A 15,692-nucleotide genomic window follows, 5' to 3' on the forward strand; every position below is an offset into this window, starting at 1 on the left:
CATCTACAACCTGAAAGAAGTATTATCATGAGCCCAGACAGATCATGTAAACAATGTAATGTGCCTGTATTTCACTAAGGAATACTAAATGTGTATTGAAGATTGCAGAAATCCAGTGATCCAAAACACAGGGAGGTATGTGTGGCCAGTGGATTCTAACATGCACTTGGTTGCCCTGGTAAGGACCTTCTGTTTTACATGAGTTCCCAGCCCTCTGGCAAGCTGGCAGAGTGCTGCTGTTTTCTGTCTCTGGATCAGGAGGCAGCACTGCTGTCGTTCTGGTGCCTGCCTTGCTGAAGGTCGTACCTCCAGTGAACTCTGTGCTCGGAGGGCGTCTCGGTGTGCAGCACTGGGCTTCCAGGCAGCCGAGGGGCCACAGAGTCCATTTCTCTGTAAACAGCTTGGGCCCTTGTCTGCACTGGGAGTGGAGAAGTACAAGTGCAGTCGTGGTGTCAGGAGGTGTGCTGTCCTTGGACGGGTCTCCCTGTGTTGCCCAGGCTGGTCTTGAACTCGCAGCAGTCACCCACCTCTACCTCCTGCCTGGCGGGTCTCGGGTGTGCACCATCACACTTGGCTGTGTCCTTGAGCTTGCAGGCATTTGTTTTGTCTGTGTTTCTGCCATTTAGGTTCACGCCATCCCTCTGCGCTCTTCCTGGGTCATGACCTGTGCTTATGCCCCTTCCGGCAACTACGTGGCCTGTGGTGGTCTGGACAACATTTGCTCCATTTACAACCTGAAAACTCGCGAAGGGAATGTGCGTGTGAGTCGTGAGCTGGCGGGACACACAGGTACACACTCATTAATGACCTTCAAGTGATAAAGGCCACTTACTCAGGGTACCTCAGGGCTTGTTTTGATGCTTGCCTCCTGTCAGTCATGAATAAGATTGGTTCAAAGCAAAGTCACAGTAATGGCCACAAGTTCTGGACATGAAAGCTAGGCCTGAAGTACCTTGACCAGTCAGGACCTGTGGGCCAGCACTGTAACTGGTCCCTGGCATCCCACCTTCCTGTGCATCAGTGTGGCACAGCTGAGTCTCGTCCTGCAATGTCTTCATCTGGAGGGCCTTTCTGCAGGAGCTTCCTCGTCTGAACAGGTGTGTTTGCACATATCCCACACGTACATGTGACCTTGCCACACAACCCTCTCACACTCTTGCTGCTGAGGACACAGAAGGTACCTGGTCCTTCAGCTCTGTAGAGAATGACAGCTCTAAGTATGGGCACCAACTGTTCTACCAGGCTGAGTCTACCTGGGCCCTCAGCCCTCATAACAAGGCATTGTGTTCAGAAAAGGAAGGTCCCATCTCATATTTCACTTTTATCTACCTCCGTCTCAGAACCCTGTGCCTCAGGGTGCTCTTGGCCACACATCTCGGGCTCCCTGCCTCACGTGAAGCCAGGGAAATGATCCTCACAGGAGTGAACAGCGCTGCTTTTCATACCTATTGGCAGCCTGGGAGTGAGTGGGTCAGGGCCAGAAAGAGCATGTCCTCTGTCCTCTTCAAGACAGCCTTCCTTCTTTCAGAGTTGCTTTCTTCTGAATTTTTTAACTTCTTAGGCAGGCCCCTTAGCTCACTGGTTTTAAACTTTCCTTTCTCTTCAAGCATAAGCACTTTTGAAGTTACAAGTTGCCTGTAATTATGTCTGGCTTTAAGCTGCATTCTACAAATTTTGACATGCCATACTTAAATTATCATACCAGATGGGATAGTTTTCATGCCCTTGTGAATGTTTGACTCACAGGGTATATATATTTAAAGTTTTCTTGATAAACTTGTTGATTTCAAATTACATGCCATTGTGTTCAGAAAGCAGTTCATACAGCTGTGAGCCTGTGGTCTGTGTAGATAGCCATGTTGTGTTGGGCATTGTGTGTACGTGTTAATCAGAGCAGGGTTTGTGACATGTCCACATCATCTGTTGCTTTGTGTGCATGAAGCACTGAGGAAGGGGCGTTGGTAGGATGCACTGCTCATTCCTCCCTGTAAGTCTGTTCTTGTTTTGGGTTCAGCTAGCAGGTACATCTGCATGTCTGTGTGGCATCTTGCCATGCCCCCCATCCCTCTGCTCTGTGTGGGGCTCCACGTAAAGTCTCCTTTATCCGGCCTCACTGCAGCCAGTCCACCCTTGTGCTCGCTGTTGGTGTGGTATATTTTCTCCATTTAGTTTCCACTCTGTGTTACTGTCTGGGGTCTCACGTAGACTGCATGAGTTGGACCGTGGTTCTTGTCCCTCAGAAGGCCTCTACCTTTCAAGCTGAGGTCACTTCATACATGTCCCCCCACACACGGGCACTTCGTCTTATGGGGAAGATCAACTGTGAGAGTGTGTCAAATACCCCTCTCCTCACTCGGTGACAGCACGCTGCTCCTGAGCCTGTACATCCTTGTGATGGCAGCGCTGCTGGGGGCTGAGACCTGCTGCCACTGCTGAGCATCCCGTTCAGATCTCAGCCTGTGGGCACGGGTGTTAGCTCTGCCACTTGGCCCTGCTCTGCTTCCCTCTGCTGTGTTGTGCTTCTCCTTTCATGCCTTCTGAACGACTGGACTTTTTCAGAAGCCTATTTCATCAGTTGACTTTTTAGGCAAACCTTTTTGCAGTATTTTTGGTGGTTTTTTCACAGTCGGGCAATTAATGCTGTGCAAGTTTGTATGAAACACGGTCTCACAGCCCGCCAGGTGCAGCAGAACACACCCCAAAGGCCCGCTGTGCCTCTCCTTGGGCATTGGGTCTTTGTATCAGTGTCAGATTGACATGTGTCTTCAGCCTCACAATGCATTGTTACACATTTTCTCCTTTAAACATTCTGAAGAAATAGCCTTAGGAATCTGGATAAAATCAACATAGCTTTTTCACTTACTCAAGTGTCGCCCTCTCTAGTGTTCCTTGAGGATATGTTCTGGTTTTGTGTCAGCCCAAAAACTGTTCTTGAATGTGTTGTGCAGGAGATCCCCTTCCTCAGGATTGTGAGCCATGCCCCCAGTGGAACCTGAGCTGCAGACAGCACCAACCCTGTCTGTGTTCTGCCTTCCAGAGACTTCCGAACCTGTGGTGGCTTGACTCGTAGTTAGGCAGGGAAGGGACTGACAATAGTAATGAATAGGAAAACAGAACTGTGTGGTGCAGGCTGAGCCTGAGGCACCCTCTTGCTGAGCACACCGCAGCTGTTTTTATTTTATTTTGAGACAGGCTCTTGCTGAGCGCTTTAGGCTGGGCTCTCAGGCCTGGCCCCTGGCCCTGGCTTGCCTGGCTCCCGAAGGACATTCCACCGGGTGCATAGAACTCTGTGTTAGCTTTTGACACTCCCTCCTCCACTTCAACTTTAAAGATTTATTTTTGGGTTTTCAGCAAATTGATTATAATGTGCCTGGGTGTGATTTTCTTTGTATACATTTTGCTTTGTTATCTGGAACACATAAAATTATTCTTTTGTAAAACTCGTGGGATTTGGTCATGTCTTCAAGCACCTTTTCTGTCCCACACTCTCCTCTGCACTCAAGCAGCATGTCTTCCCTTCCCATGGTCTCTAGCTTGCTGGGCTTCTTGCGGTCTCTACTGGCCCAGGTGTGTTCGTGTCTCTTCACGTTCTGTTGGTGTCTTCTGCCTTCAGCACACAGGGCCATCATCCACAGGGTCATTTCACGTCAGATGGGCAATGTCCCAACATGCAAGAGAAGCACATCTTACATGGTGGCATGAAAACATAGTCATCACACTTGTAAACCACAGAGGATGTCCAGGAAAGTTTTATGGCAGATTTTTAAATTTTTCATAGAATTTCTATTTACTTCCAATTTAAAGTGGTTTTAACTTTTTGCTTTAAAATTTTTTTCTTTCTTTTTCTTTTTTTTTCTGCATCTTGAACCCAGTATGAGTAGCTGCCTTCACTATCTTGTCTGCCAGTCCCAGCACCTGGGCTTCCAGGGTTGCTCTTCGTGGCTCTGGCCTGACTCCTGTTGCTGTAGTAGTGCACCGGTCATCTCGAGCAGCCACGTTGAGGACGCTTGTTGCACACTGGGCTCAGGCACCGCCCTTTCCTTTGTGGGCAGCAGTGCATTGGCGGGGTCTGCTCTCTGCTCACGTTCATCAGTTGTCAGTTATTGGGCACTGTGTGCATGGCCCAGGGCTCCCCCTGCAGCTTTTTCTTCAGCATGTCTAGAGACTTCCAGCCAGGCTGGCCGAGTCTAGCAGTGTGCAGCTGTGTGAAGGCAGGAGTCATTTGCAGTCAACCTCACGTGTAGGCTTCTGATTGAGGATGTCTTCATTGAAGGGCACATGTGGGACCAACAGAGGCTTCCATTGTGAGCCTGCCTCCAGGCCTCAGGAACTATGGCAGGACTCCAGAGATGGCAGTACATGGACCTGCTGATTCTGAGTGCCCTCTTTCAGAGTCTGATTTTAAAATTAGGATTCCTCTGGAAGTGATCAACACAGTGAGTTAATAGTGACTGGAACAGAGTGTCTAATATTTTAAATATATTGCAATAAAGACATTAGATTGTATTTGAAAAATAATCAACTTCCTAAACACTCATTTCTGACAAGACTGTGTGGCCCAGTTAGACAGATGCTTCTCAGTGCTGATTCCCAGGGGTTAAAGAAGAGATCACCATGCATACCTGTGCCAACAACAGTTTCTTTTTGAGACCTCTGGGACAAGCACAGTCACTTGAACGTTGTGTCAGAGGTCTGGCCAGATTTCTTCCTGATATGGTGAGCATCATTCTCTAGCATCGGAACCCATGACCCATGATAAGGCTAAAACCTCATTTTCTGCACAGTTTCCTTCTCCAGAGAGAAGCTGAATGTCAGACATACCTGTCAAAACACAGTGGGTGTTTGCTCAGAGGCTCTAGTGAACTAGGACATAGAAGGAAGGGCACTGTCTATGAATGGAATCCACTGCAGAAGTTGCACCGGGCATTGATTACCACCAGCAGCAGCTTGGCTCCCTCTGGCTGGAGGCAAGCCCAGGTGCTCCCCTGGCTCCCTTGGCTCACCTGGACCCCCTTTCCACTTCACCAGTCTTGCCGCACAAGGAGGAAGCTCCCTCTCCTTTAGCAGGGCCTGCCCAGCCTGCCATCAGCCAGCATGGACCCAGGGCCCCTGGCAGCCTGAGGAGCCTGAGGGGCTGCGCACCTGTCTCCTGCCCCTGTGTGTCTTCCAGCATGGACCCCGCCAACTTTTCCTGCAGTTGCAGGTAGACAGTTCTTTTGCTTCTGAGCACAGACGCTCCTGCAGCTGTTGGCCCTTCTCCTGGAGGGCCTCGGCATGTGTCCCTTTGCCAGCTGACCTGGCCCGATGCTTGGCACTGGCACCGTTCCCCAGGTGGAGCCTCTTCCTTGGTCTCCTCCTGGTGTGGGCTGCCAGTGTGTATTCATGGTAGAACTTGTGGAAAAGAAGTTTGAATGATCTTTTGTGGTTTTTACATAAAATCCCAGTTGGAACCATGGCCTTGTCGCCAAGGGAGTTGGGGAGCATTCTGCTGTGCAGTGCTACGCTGTCTGTGATTGGGTGTTGGCAGTTTCCCATCTTCTGCTCTCCACTGTGGACGTGGAGCAGTGGAGACTGACCATCCTTATAACTAGACACTTGAGACTCATTACCTTAGGGGGCTGCGCTTGGCCACAGCAGCTTCTCCAGATAAATGTGCATGTGTATTCCTGTATTGCGTTCTTTCCCCAGCCTGGTGACATCTGTTTTGAGATGTTCCCTTGCTGTGTCCTGGAGGCACCTCCTTGATGCCCTGTGCTGCCCTCTGGTAGGGTGCCTTTTCCTCTGCCTTTGCTCTCTTGCTGGCCTCAGGACAACCCTGACTCTGCCACCCAGAAGACAGGGCCAGGGCCTCAGCAGGCATGCACACATGGGACCTCACCTTGCGTCGTGGCTCTCCTTGTACTGAGAACTGCTTCTTTCTTTCTTTCTTTCTTTCTTTTTTTTTTTTTTTTTTTGGTACCAGTGATGGAACCCAGGGTGCTCTTGCCCTGAGCCACTACCCAGCCCTTCTTATTTCTGTTCCATCTTGAGGCAGGGCCTCACTGAGTTGCCCAGGCTGGCCTGAACTTGACCTCCTGCTCAGCCCCCTGAGTGGTTGGGACCACAGGTGCCTACACCGAGAACTTCTATGTGTAGAGCTAGCTCTTCTCCCACAGTTCCCTGAAAGGGGCTCGTTAACAGGGAAACTGGGACTTGGGGGAACCCACAGGAACCTTCACTGCTGTTTGGCTGCTGAGTAGCCACCACATAAGTTGGGGCAGGCCTCACAGGGCAGGTTGGGGACTCTGCCAGCCACACTGCCCACTCCATGTTTGGTGGACTCCTGTTTTGGTGCTTATGGAGCCTTAACAAGTAGCACATTTGCTGGCTGAATTAGAGTTTCCACATTCTGTCCCTAAGGGGGGGAAATGTGTGAAACCTGTAAAAGATACAGTATCTGCACAGTTAGTTTTACTCTTTCCACATATGAAAGCAGTAGACACTTGAGTTGTGACACTGTGAGCCAACAGCCCTGATTCTCAGGTGCCACAGAGACTACTGGTGTGCACTCTGGAAGCTCTGACTTGGGAAAGTTACCAGAGGGTGCTGACCACCCCTGCTGTGCCTTAAGGTTTCTGGGGCTCTAGCAGCTTTGGGGACCTCAGATGCCACTCAGATCTTGGTGGCTCCTCATGGTCAGCTGAAGACAGGCGCCCAGGTCCTTATGTTGGGGCTTATCATCCAGTCTGTCCTGTGGGAGAGAAGCACTGGCTCGTGGGGCTGCCTCTGGACTGAGGTCATGTTTCTCCTGCCCACACTGACGAGGTCGGCAGTAGGGTCTCACCCTCTCTCCTGCCCCGTACACTTCCCCTTCAGACAGAGAACTGTGAGGCCGAGCAGCACCATCTGGGCATATTCCCCATGGGTGGGTTTTCTAGGAGGAAGTGCAGGCAGAGGACCACGCTGGCCACAGGAGCTGTGAGGGTGCTATGGCAGCTGGACCCACCCTCCATGCCAGACCACAGCGCCTGTGTGGTCCTGATGTTCCTTGGGTCTCCAGGAAGAATTTGACCATGAATCTTTTCCTGTGGGCTGAACCCCAGGAGCATTTCCCCAGATCTTTCATTGCATTTTGAGACAGGGTCTTCCTATACTGCCCAAGCTGGCTTCTAACTTGCTGTCCTGCCTGCTCTGTACCCAGCTTATGTATCCTTTTCTAGGTACGGTATTTGGGGTCCGTCACCTCTGTATTTTTCCTGTGGGGCCAGATCAATGTCTGTGGAATAAGTACTTTGTTTTCTCATGTTCCTGCCACTTCCTCTTCAGCTCCTCAGTGGGCTGCTGTGTGTGTGTTGTTTTGATTTTCACGTGAGTCACAGTGCCACACAGCTCCTTGGCAGGGACATGGAGGGAAAGCGTTTCTGTAATCAATCTAAATGGGAATCTTCTCGAGACTCTAGTGCTGTCGCCACTCCACGGAGAGGCCAGGCTCAGGCTGTTCTGGCCCCACCCTGGTCAGCACTGGGCCCCACAGCCCTGATTTCTTCTCAGGGGAGGTCCCAGGCACTGCCCTGTCACCTGGCGTTCTCTTGCGTGACCCCAGTCTCAGCACACCCAGCAGCACACACCAGCACAACTGGTTCACTGCACAAATGGAACCAAAGGAAGCTGTCAGACTGTCCTGACCTAGACGTGGCCTTCTAGGCGTATCTGTTTGGCTACTCTGTCTTTCTTTTCTTATGGGATGTGAGCTTGGTAGGTGTGGGTCATCATTTGTGTCTGCTCTTTGTCAGGTTACTTGTCCTGCTGCCGATTCTTGGATGACAATCAGATCGTCACCAGCTCTGGAGACACCACGTGGTAAGTAGCAGACTAGCAGTGGACAGGGGGCACACACCTGTCATCCTAGGGACTCGTGATGCAGCTTAGCAAGGCCCTTCCTGAAAACAAGAAATAAAAAGTACTGGGCTGTAGCTCAGTGGTAGAGCACCTCTGGGTTCAATGCCCATCACCGAAGAATAAAGAAAATTGGCCACCTGGCCAGAACTGGCAGTATGGTCTGAGGCTACTCCTCTGTTCACTGGTAAGTCCACACATGCAAGAAACATGGCTCTGGGCATTCACCAGGCCATTTCCAACTGGAACTAACTACAGGTAATTCCAGACTGTCATCATGCATGGCGGTGCCTGATTCTCTCTGTTACTCTGTGTCTCTACCCCTGGCTGTATATTTCCTAGTCCATGGGGCAGGGGCTCTAGCGCCCCTGAGGCCGTCTCCCTGAGGCATGAGCACAGTGCTAGAGAGCAGAGTTGGAATGCGAGTGAATGGCGTTGGCCAGACGCTTCACCAGAATCATTTTACCCTCTCTTTGTCTTCTGGTCTCTGGAGGCATTTGTGGGTGACCAGGAGCTGCTTTGACTGACCAGTCTGTGGCACAGATACTCAGCCATGAGATGAGGTTGGTCCACGTCTGGTGAGGAGGTGGGGTCTGTGAGACATGGCCCCTACCTGCCCCTTCAGCTGGGGATTTGTAGGATCAGAGGGTCCAGGGAGTATAACCCCATTGATTTACAGGAGCTTGTGGTCTAGACTTGGTTAAGAAGGTGGTTTTGAAAAATGCACATCTCGTTGCTTCCTTGAGGCTCCTGTGCTCCCTACTTCCTTTGCGTCCCTCAGGCCTAGCAAGGACGCTCCCGTACAGCATGTGGGACCTCTGACAGATCTGCATCGCCAAGCTGGCCAAGCTCCCCAGGGGGCCAATGTGGAGGGGCATAGTTTCAGAGCTGTTGCTTTCTGCAGTTGTAGCTGGGGAAGCCATGGCTATGGCCTCGAGAGCCACTCCTGTGCAGTGCTGTGGGTGCCTCACCATGCCGAGGACCACAGCCACTGGGAGCTGTGCTGATGCGAGCCACCCTGGGCCCGATGACCTGGGACCAGCCATGCCCTTGGGTTTATTTGCTTTGCTGTTTCTCCCCCACATAAAGGCATATTACATTGGGTATAGTGGTGCACCTCTGTGATCCCAGTGAGGCAGGAGGATTGCAAGTTCCCAGTGAACCTCAGTGACTTAGGGAGACCCTGTCTCAAAAGGGGCCAGGGACGCAGCTCAGTAGTGAAGCAAGCCTGGGTTCAATCCAGTAGCACAGGGGAAAACTCACTGCAAAGTTTAAATTTGTCTTCTGTAAAAGCACTGAAGTTTCCTGTAGTCCTGGATGGTTGAAGGATGGTGTATTAGGCGGCTGGTGGGCTGAGATGTTTGACTGACTTGTTTGTCTCTGCTTCAGTGCTCTATGGGACATCGAGACTGGCCAGCAGACGACCACGTTTACTGGACACACTGGAGATGTCATGAGCCTGTCTCTTGCTCCTGACACCAGACTGTTTGTCTCTGGTGCTTGTGATGCCTCGGCCAAGCTCTGGGATGTCCGGGAGGGGATGTGCAGACAGACCTTCACGGGCCACGAGTCGGACATCAATGCCATTTGCGTGAGTCTGGGCCGCCTCCGGGCTAGGGCTTTTCTCTTCTCTCAGATAGGACTGTGGAACCCCACAGAACACTGGCTGGGGTCTGACCCGAACTTGGAGGCCAGCCGATGATGGTGTGCTGCGCCCTGCCAGACATCTGTGCCAGGCTCAGCCCCACCTGGGACGTCGTGGGGCAGGTGCCGCAGCATACCCGCATGGACCTCAGCGCAGGGTTTTGGGGCTCTGGCCTCCCAGGGTGGCTTAGAGGGACATGTCTGCTGGGCTGGGGAGAGCTCTGCTCTTCCTCCATATGGCCAGCCCAGGGCTGCCCGCTGCAAGGGAACCAGAGCCCTTCTGTGATGGCCGACTCCCGCTTTGTATTGCTGCACTTTCATTCCAGCTGTGTTTGCAAGGGCCCCACTCCTGAGCAGTCACGTTACCATGGTTTCTTTTTGAGTGTCTGTGTACAGTCTCGATTTGCCTTCTTTCCAGTTCTTCCCAAACGGCAACGCATTTGCTACCGGCTCGGACGATGCCACTTGCAGGCTGTTTGACCTCCGTGCAGACCAGGAGCTCATGACCTACTCTCATGACAACATCATATGCGGGATCACCTCTGTGTCCTTCTCCAAGAGCGGGCGCCTGCTGCTCGCCGGGTACGACGACTTCAACTGCAATGTCTGGGATGCGCTCAAAGCAGACAGGGCAGGTAGGTGGCACTGGGCCCCAGCTGAGTGTGCAGCCCCAGGGCCCAGGTCTGCTCCAGCGAGCTGGCCCCTGGAGGACCTGCACTGCACCTGCAAGGGAAATGCGGCAGCTGGCAGGCGGGAGAGCCACGCCCAGGTGGAGCAAGGCAGAGGGCTTGGGGAGCATCTGGGACAGCGTGTTACTGGTCCGCACTCTGTGTCCCTGTCATTGCTGCCAGCGGGCCTTCTTATTGAATGGACACGTGGCCCTTAACCGGAAGGAGGCTGACACTTGGGATCCTCCAGCAAGTCTGTGTCTGGAAGCAAGGCAGGACTTCTTGCTCCCATGCTCAGCTGGACAGCACAGCTGATCCTTCAGTCCCTCTAGGAGGGCATGGGGGATCCTGACTGGTGGCGGGGAGTGTCACAGCCCTGTGAGGGAGAGACAGCTGTGTCCATATCCTGTGTGGTCAGCTGCTTTGAGATCAGCGTTTTGATTCTTTTGCCTGCTTTTGTACTCCTTTGATGATTTGAGTGTGCCAGAGTCGGTTTGAGTGACCCTGGGTCAGTGTAGGTGGTTCTTTCCCATCCTCTGCAGTGTGCTTGTGTCTCCTGCAGGTGGATCCGTTCTCTCTCGCAGATCGCCACTCCCCTTTAGCAAGCTTGGGTTTGGCCACACCCTTTGGTGTGATTTCCTTGTGGACAACACTTTCCCCTTGCTGGTGTCCTTCCCATGCTACCTGAGGCTTGCCCTCCAGCGTTTGTCCCAGCCTGACACCGGGCAAGGTGCCCTGGGTGTGCGTGTGACTGTGCCCTTGTCCTCCCAGGTGTCTTGGCTGGACACGACAACCGCGTCAGCTGCCTGGGGGTGACTGATGATGGCATGGCCGTGGCAACAGGGTCCTGGGACAGCTTCCTCAAGATCTGGAACTAACACCAGTAGGTAACGGAGCAGCCCACACTCCCTTCCCCGGTTAGAGCTGAAAGCATCTCTCCTAGGACCTGAGGTGTTGCCATGTGGTTTCTAGTAATGTGGACATGGCCTGGTCTTAGAGTCTGTTAGACTGACGGGATGGCCCCTTGGCTGTGGGTGCCATGGGAGCAGTGGAGAGGGCAGTGGCGCTGGCTGTGGGGCTGAGCCCCAAGTCCTGAGTCTGTACATTGACCCACACTCTGTTCACAGCAGCAGGTGGACGCCACGGAGACTGGAAGACCATTCCGACCTTGAAGCGCTGCAGTGATAGCATATCCTATCCAACCGTACTAACGTGGACACCCACACTCCCCTCAGAACTTCAAAGGGCAAGATCTTTTTCCTTCACCTATTGCTGAAACCAAGAGCACAATTCCCATTAAGAGAAGGTCTCTGTGCTGTAAACTAAAACAAATTGTGCATTCCTTCCGGGGCCATTGTCTTTGTTTTCTTTTTTTGTCTTGGATGAGTTTTAAAAGGAAATACTACAATAAACATGTTAACCAGAAGATCACCCTGAGTGTAATTGTGAGACAGACACGCCTTTCCACTAGCTGACTGGAACTTTAGACCAGTGGTCCTGTTTTGTGGCATCCATGCAGAGCCCGTTAAGGACTGTATCTTGTGATTGTTTCTGAATTTCGAGTCACGTCCGTAGCAGGGTTCTGGAAGCTTTCGCACTTCCTTTTTTAAACATACTCCTCTGTGTTCAGAAGTTAGGAAGACCAGTGTCTGGGGCAGGCCTCTGATGCTGCTGGCGATGCAGCATAGTCGCTGGCTCATTCTCTTCTCGTCACAGATGGCTGTGGACGAGGAGCACTGAGAAGCAAGAGCGCGTGGTCAGAGTCCTGATCCAGCTCCCTCCTGGCCCGTCCTCCCGCCCAGCTCCACCCAGCTGTCTCCACTCTCACCTTGGGTTTCCTGTGAAGGGAAGTTTGTATTCCCCTAACACTACCCTGCCCCGCGTCAGGAACCTGTTCTCAAGAAAGATGCCTGTCCTGTGCTTGGATAGTCAGTCGGTTATTTGTGTATGAAACAATGTACAAATCAATGTTTTGAAAATAATGATCTCAGACTTTCTAAGTTGAATTTTAAACACTTTGATTGTTTGCCATGTTGGGTGGTTTACTCTTAGAATCGCATGCTGTAGAAATGCTCACTGCACATAGGACTCAGTCCTTAGGTGTTCTTTTCTTTTAAGAAATACCCTCTTAAAGCTGTAACCGTGGCGGCTCTGTCCACTTCCTGTCGCTACTCTGCACACATATCGGAAGCAGCAAGCGCTCTACACGTCTGAGTAGCGGGATAAGTCACTGTTTTCTTTACTTCTTTAAAAAAAAAAAATGCAGTCCTGTTGCGAATGATTGCTGTTGGATTCTGAGGGAAGGGGTGGGGGAGGGACAGAGCCCACCTGCCTCCTTGCTCCAGGACCACCCTCTGCACCTGAGGCAGACCTGGTTCTCATCTCGAGGGCCACTCCTCCCTCGCCCACCGCCCCTCGTAGCTGCAGTAGAGGCTTCGCCATCCTGTCTTCTGCACCACCTGTGCAAAACTGTGCTGTGGCCTGCGGTGGGCCTGGGCCTGCAGAGAGTGCAGCGATCCTCCTGCTCTCCACCTGCACCTCTGTAGAGCTCTCTGCACCCCCTCCCCTTCTGTATTTAAAGTTGGTGTACTGCAAGGAGGCTGGATGCAAGGTAGATGCTATGTTGAACTGTACTGTTATTTAAGATGTAATAAAGCAGTTTGACATGAGGGAATTTTCTCTGCTGGTTGTTTGCGGGACTTCAGTGTATGGGGTGGCCACCTGCCCTTGGTTGCCCCTGCTGCTGTGAGGCCTGACAGGCATGGTCCCCCCAGAGATTCCTGGGAAGCTCCGGTCTAGGGCCTGCTGAACAGCATGGTCCTCCTGCCACCTCCCAGGCCATCTGGGGTAGAAGCCTTCACAGGGCCCTGCCTTGCCATCCCCTCCCTGGAAGCTGAAAGCCCTGACTTCTGTTTGTGTGCCCCTAACGACCTTTCCTCCTGGGTGGGTGCACTGCCCAAGAGCATGGGAAAGCCGAGCCTAGCTCAGCAGCCACCCACCTCCAGCATCTCACTCCAGGGCTTCCCAGGCCTCGAGACGAGATCCTGAAGATGATCGTGCCAGTTTTCACTGATTGGATGCTGGCACTTTTTCACAGACAAGTGAAGGGCGTCCCTTTTCTCTGTCCCACACAAGAGCAGAGAGGCTGGTCCTGTGACTGAGTGGGCCAGGTCCACTTTGCTGGATGAGAGTATCTGTCCCCCTCAGATACCAGGCAGGACGGCCTGGTGCTATTTCAGGCTGCTGAAGTGGGAGTGACTGGTAGGCTGAGCCATGAGCTTCCTGTGCTGGAGGGTGGAATCCACAGGGGCAGGCCACTCCACCCACTCTTTGGCTCTCTTGGGGAATTCCTACATCCTATGGGGTCCAAGCCTGGCTCCCAGCAAGCAGACCTGAGCTGACAGGTAGGACCTAGGCCTGACCCCTTGCCCCTTTACCTTTCCCTCAGCCCAGAGGGGCCAGGAGCTGATGGCCACTGTTCCATTTTCTTGGCAATGTCACTGAAACAGGTGGGGATAAACCACAAGCATTTTCAGATAGTAGGGTCCAAAGGTCCAGTTTGACTGGGTAGGACAGGAGCAGCATCACCACCTGCAGCCCTGAGGGGTGACCAGGAGGCACCAGCCCTTCCACATCATTCCCCACAGCCTGACCTATAGCCCCCACTTTTCCCAGGTACACTCCACCTGGCCGTGGCCCTGCCTGTGGAGGGTGGCACACCTGTCACAAGCACCCAGGCAGCTAAGTGGCCTCTGTGACTACTCCCAGGATTCTGTACTGCCCCACACACAGCAGTGCTTAGCCCTCAGCAGGGACCCAGGCAGTAGGGCGCTGCCTGTGGCCCACCTGGGTCACGGGTACATCTGGGGTTCAGGGCAGCTGCCACACATACACCATCAGCACCAACCTTGGTCAGCTGGGTGAGCCTGGGTGCAGCGACAGGGACTTGAGGCTGAGAGGGGGGGCTGGCCTGGCTCCACCCAGGTCCCCCACCAACCAGGTCATCCACTGTCTTGTAGCCTCCCAGTCTCATGGGCTCTGGTGCCCACTCCACCACCCTGGGCTCATGCCACCAGGGACTCCTGCACCTGCTGTTCCCTCTACCTGAGGGACACCTGTCCGTAAGCAACACTGATGGCACACTGCAGCCCCTCCTCCACGTGCCTGCCCCACCTGTCTGCTGCGGCAGGGTGGGCCTGGTACATGGCAGAAAGTGTTGTCCCCACCAGCCCTGCGCAGGAGACTGACCCCTATAGAGGACACAGTGCTGGATGGGATGGCCCCTTCTCTTCCCAAGCCAGGGAAAGCTGGGTCTAGCCTGCGCCAGGTGCACTGGCTGGAAGCCAGAGGCTGAGGGACAGGCAAGATGACCTCAGTGGCCCTCATCTCCTGCCCACCTATCCCTCGGGCTGCTAGCCACTTCCCCTTTTGGATGCTGGGCAGCCTTTGCTCACCCCATTCACCCTGGGCAATCAGGTCACCTGAAGCCAACTTCCTGCCCAGAGCTGAAGGAGAACCCCCAAAAAGTCCAGCCTGTGCCATGCACTCCACCTGGATCCTGAGAGCAAGAGGCACACCCCCAACGACAGCCCACTTCTGGGTACTAGCCACTCTGCTTCTCAAACCTGCCAGCTGCCTTGTTCAACCTTCAGAAGAGGTCGGGACCAGATCTGGGAGTCTGAAGTGTAATCAGCATGGGGGCCACGTTTAAGAGAAAGAATACCAAACAACAAATACTGTTACCCTACAGCTAAGTTAGTAGCTCAGGGGCCAGAAAAAGGGCAAAGCTATACAGCCCTGCTGCCACCCCTTCCTGCCCCCAGCACCGCCCCCTGCTGCTGCCCCTCCTTTGTATATGATTATAGTCTCACCTGGCTCCAGCCCCATGGGACTTTGACCCTGTTCCTGCCCTGGGCCCTCCCCTCCCTTTTTGCACTGGCCCAAGTGAGAAGATTCTGGGAAACCTTCTGGGTGCTTCCGGGGTCTCGGCCACACTGGGCCTTGTTGGAACACCATCCTAGGCCAGTGAGAGACCTTAGCCCTGAATCCCCTGCCCTGTGAGGCTGCACATTCAGTCACCAAAGTGAGGCACAGCTGCTTCCTCCTGTGAAACACGGGCGCCACCTGCACGCTGCTGGGCCCGGGGACATGAGGGGCTCCCCTGGCCACCACTAGGGACCTGTCCATTCCCTCTGGAGGTAGGACACAGGAAGGGTGCTGACTTTGGGCTAAGGATGTGAGCTGGGTGCCTCTGCAGGTGACTGCTGCCACTCTAGAAGGTTCTCTGGAAGCACAGCCCAGTGCCTGGCACGTAGAACTCAATCACTCTAACACCATGATGCCAATAATTCCATCTAGAAACAGCTCAAGCCTGCTGTGGGTGTGGCTGGCAGTCACTTTGGGGAAGCTGTTGAGTTTACAAAATAACCCATGAGGAAGTTACAGAGCTTAAGAAATTCCCCCCAATTCCCACCATGCCTGCCCTTTTCCAGTCAACCTTGGGGC

The 15,692-nt window shown here is 53.2% G+C and overlaps 1 protein-coding gene and 1 pseudogene across 6 annotated transcripts in view; one reads left to right on the forward strand and one right to left on the reverse strand.

Annotated features, from left to right (window-relative positions):
• Gnb1 (G protein subunit beta 1) overlaps positions 1-12,496 on the forward strand; it is a 69,421-nt gene extending 56,925 nt beyond the window's left edge. For 3 of the 6 annotated variants that reach the window (XM_047538811.1, XM_047538771.1, XM_047538821.1), the window contains 6 exons: positions 627-789; positions 7,773-7,839; positions 9,265-9,466; positions 9,938-10,154; positions 10,959-11,074; positions 11,318-12,496. In XM_047538811.1, the coding sequence (XP_047394767.1) occupies positions 627-789; positions 7,773-7,839; positions 9,265-9,466; positions 9,938-10,154; positions 10,959-11,065 (756 nt within the window). In that variant the 3' untranslated portion in view covers positions 11,066-11,074; positions 11,318-12,496. Of the gene's footprint in view, positions 1-626; positions 790-7,772; positions 7,840-9,264; positions 9,467-9,937; positions 10,155-10,958; positions 11,075-11,314 lie in introns of all 6 variants that reach the window. The other 3 variants (XM_047538803.1, XM_047538792.1, XM_047538781.1) reach the window with 3 other exon arrangements.
• LOC124968842 (uncharacterized) lies at positions 3,646-3,737 on the reverse strand (annotated as a pseudogene).
• Positions 12,497-15,692: the final 3,196 nt, after the last annotated feature.

This window comes from Sciurus carolinensis, chromosome 1 (assembly GCF_902686445.1).
Source record: "Sciurus carolinensis chromosome 1, mSciCar1.2, whole genome shotgun sequence".
Lineage (NCBI taxonomy): Eukaryota > Metazoa > Chordata > Mammalia > Rodentia > Sciuridae > Sciurus > Sciurus carolinensis.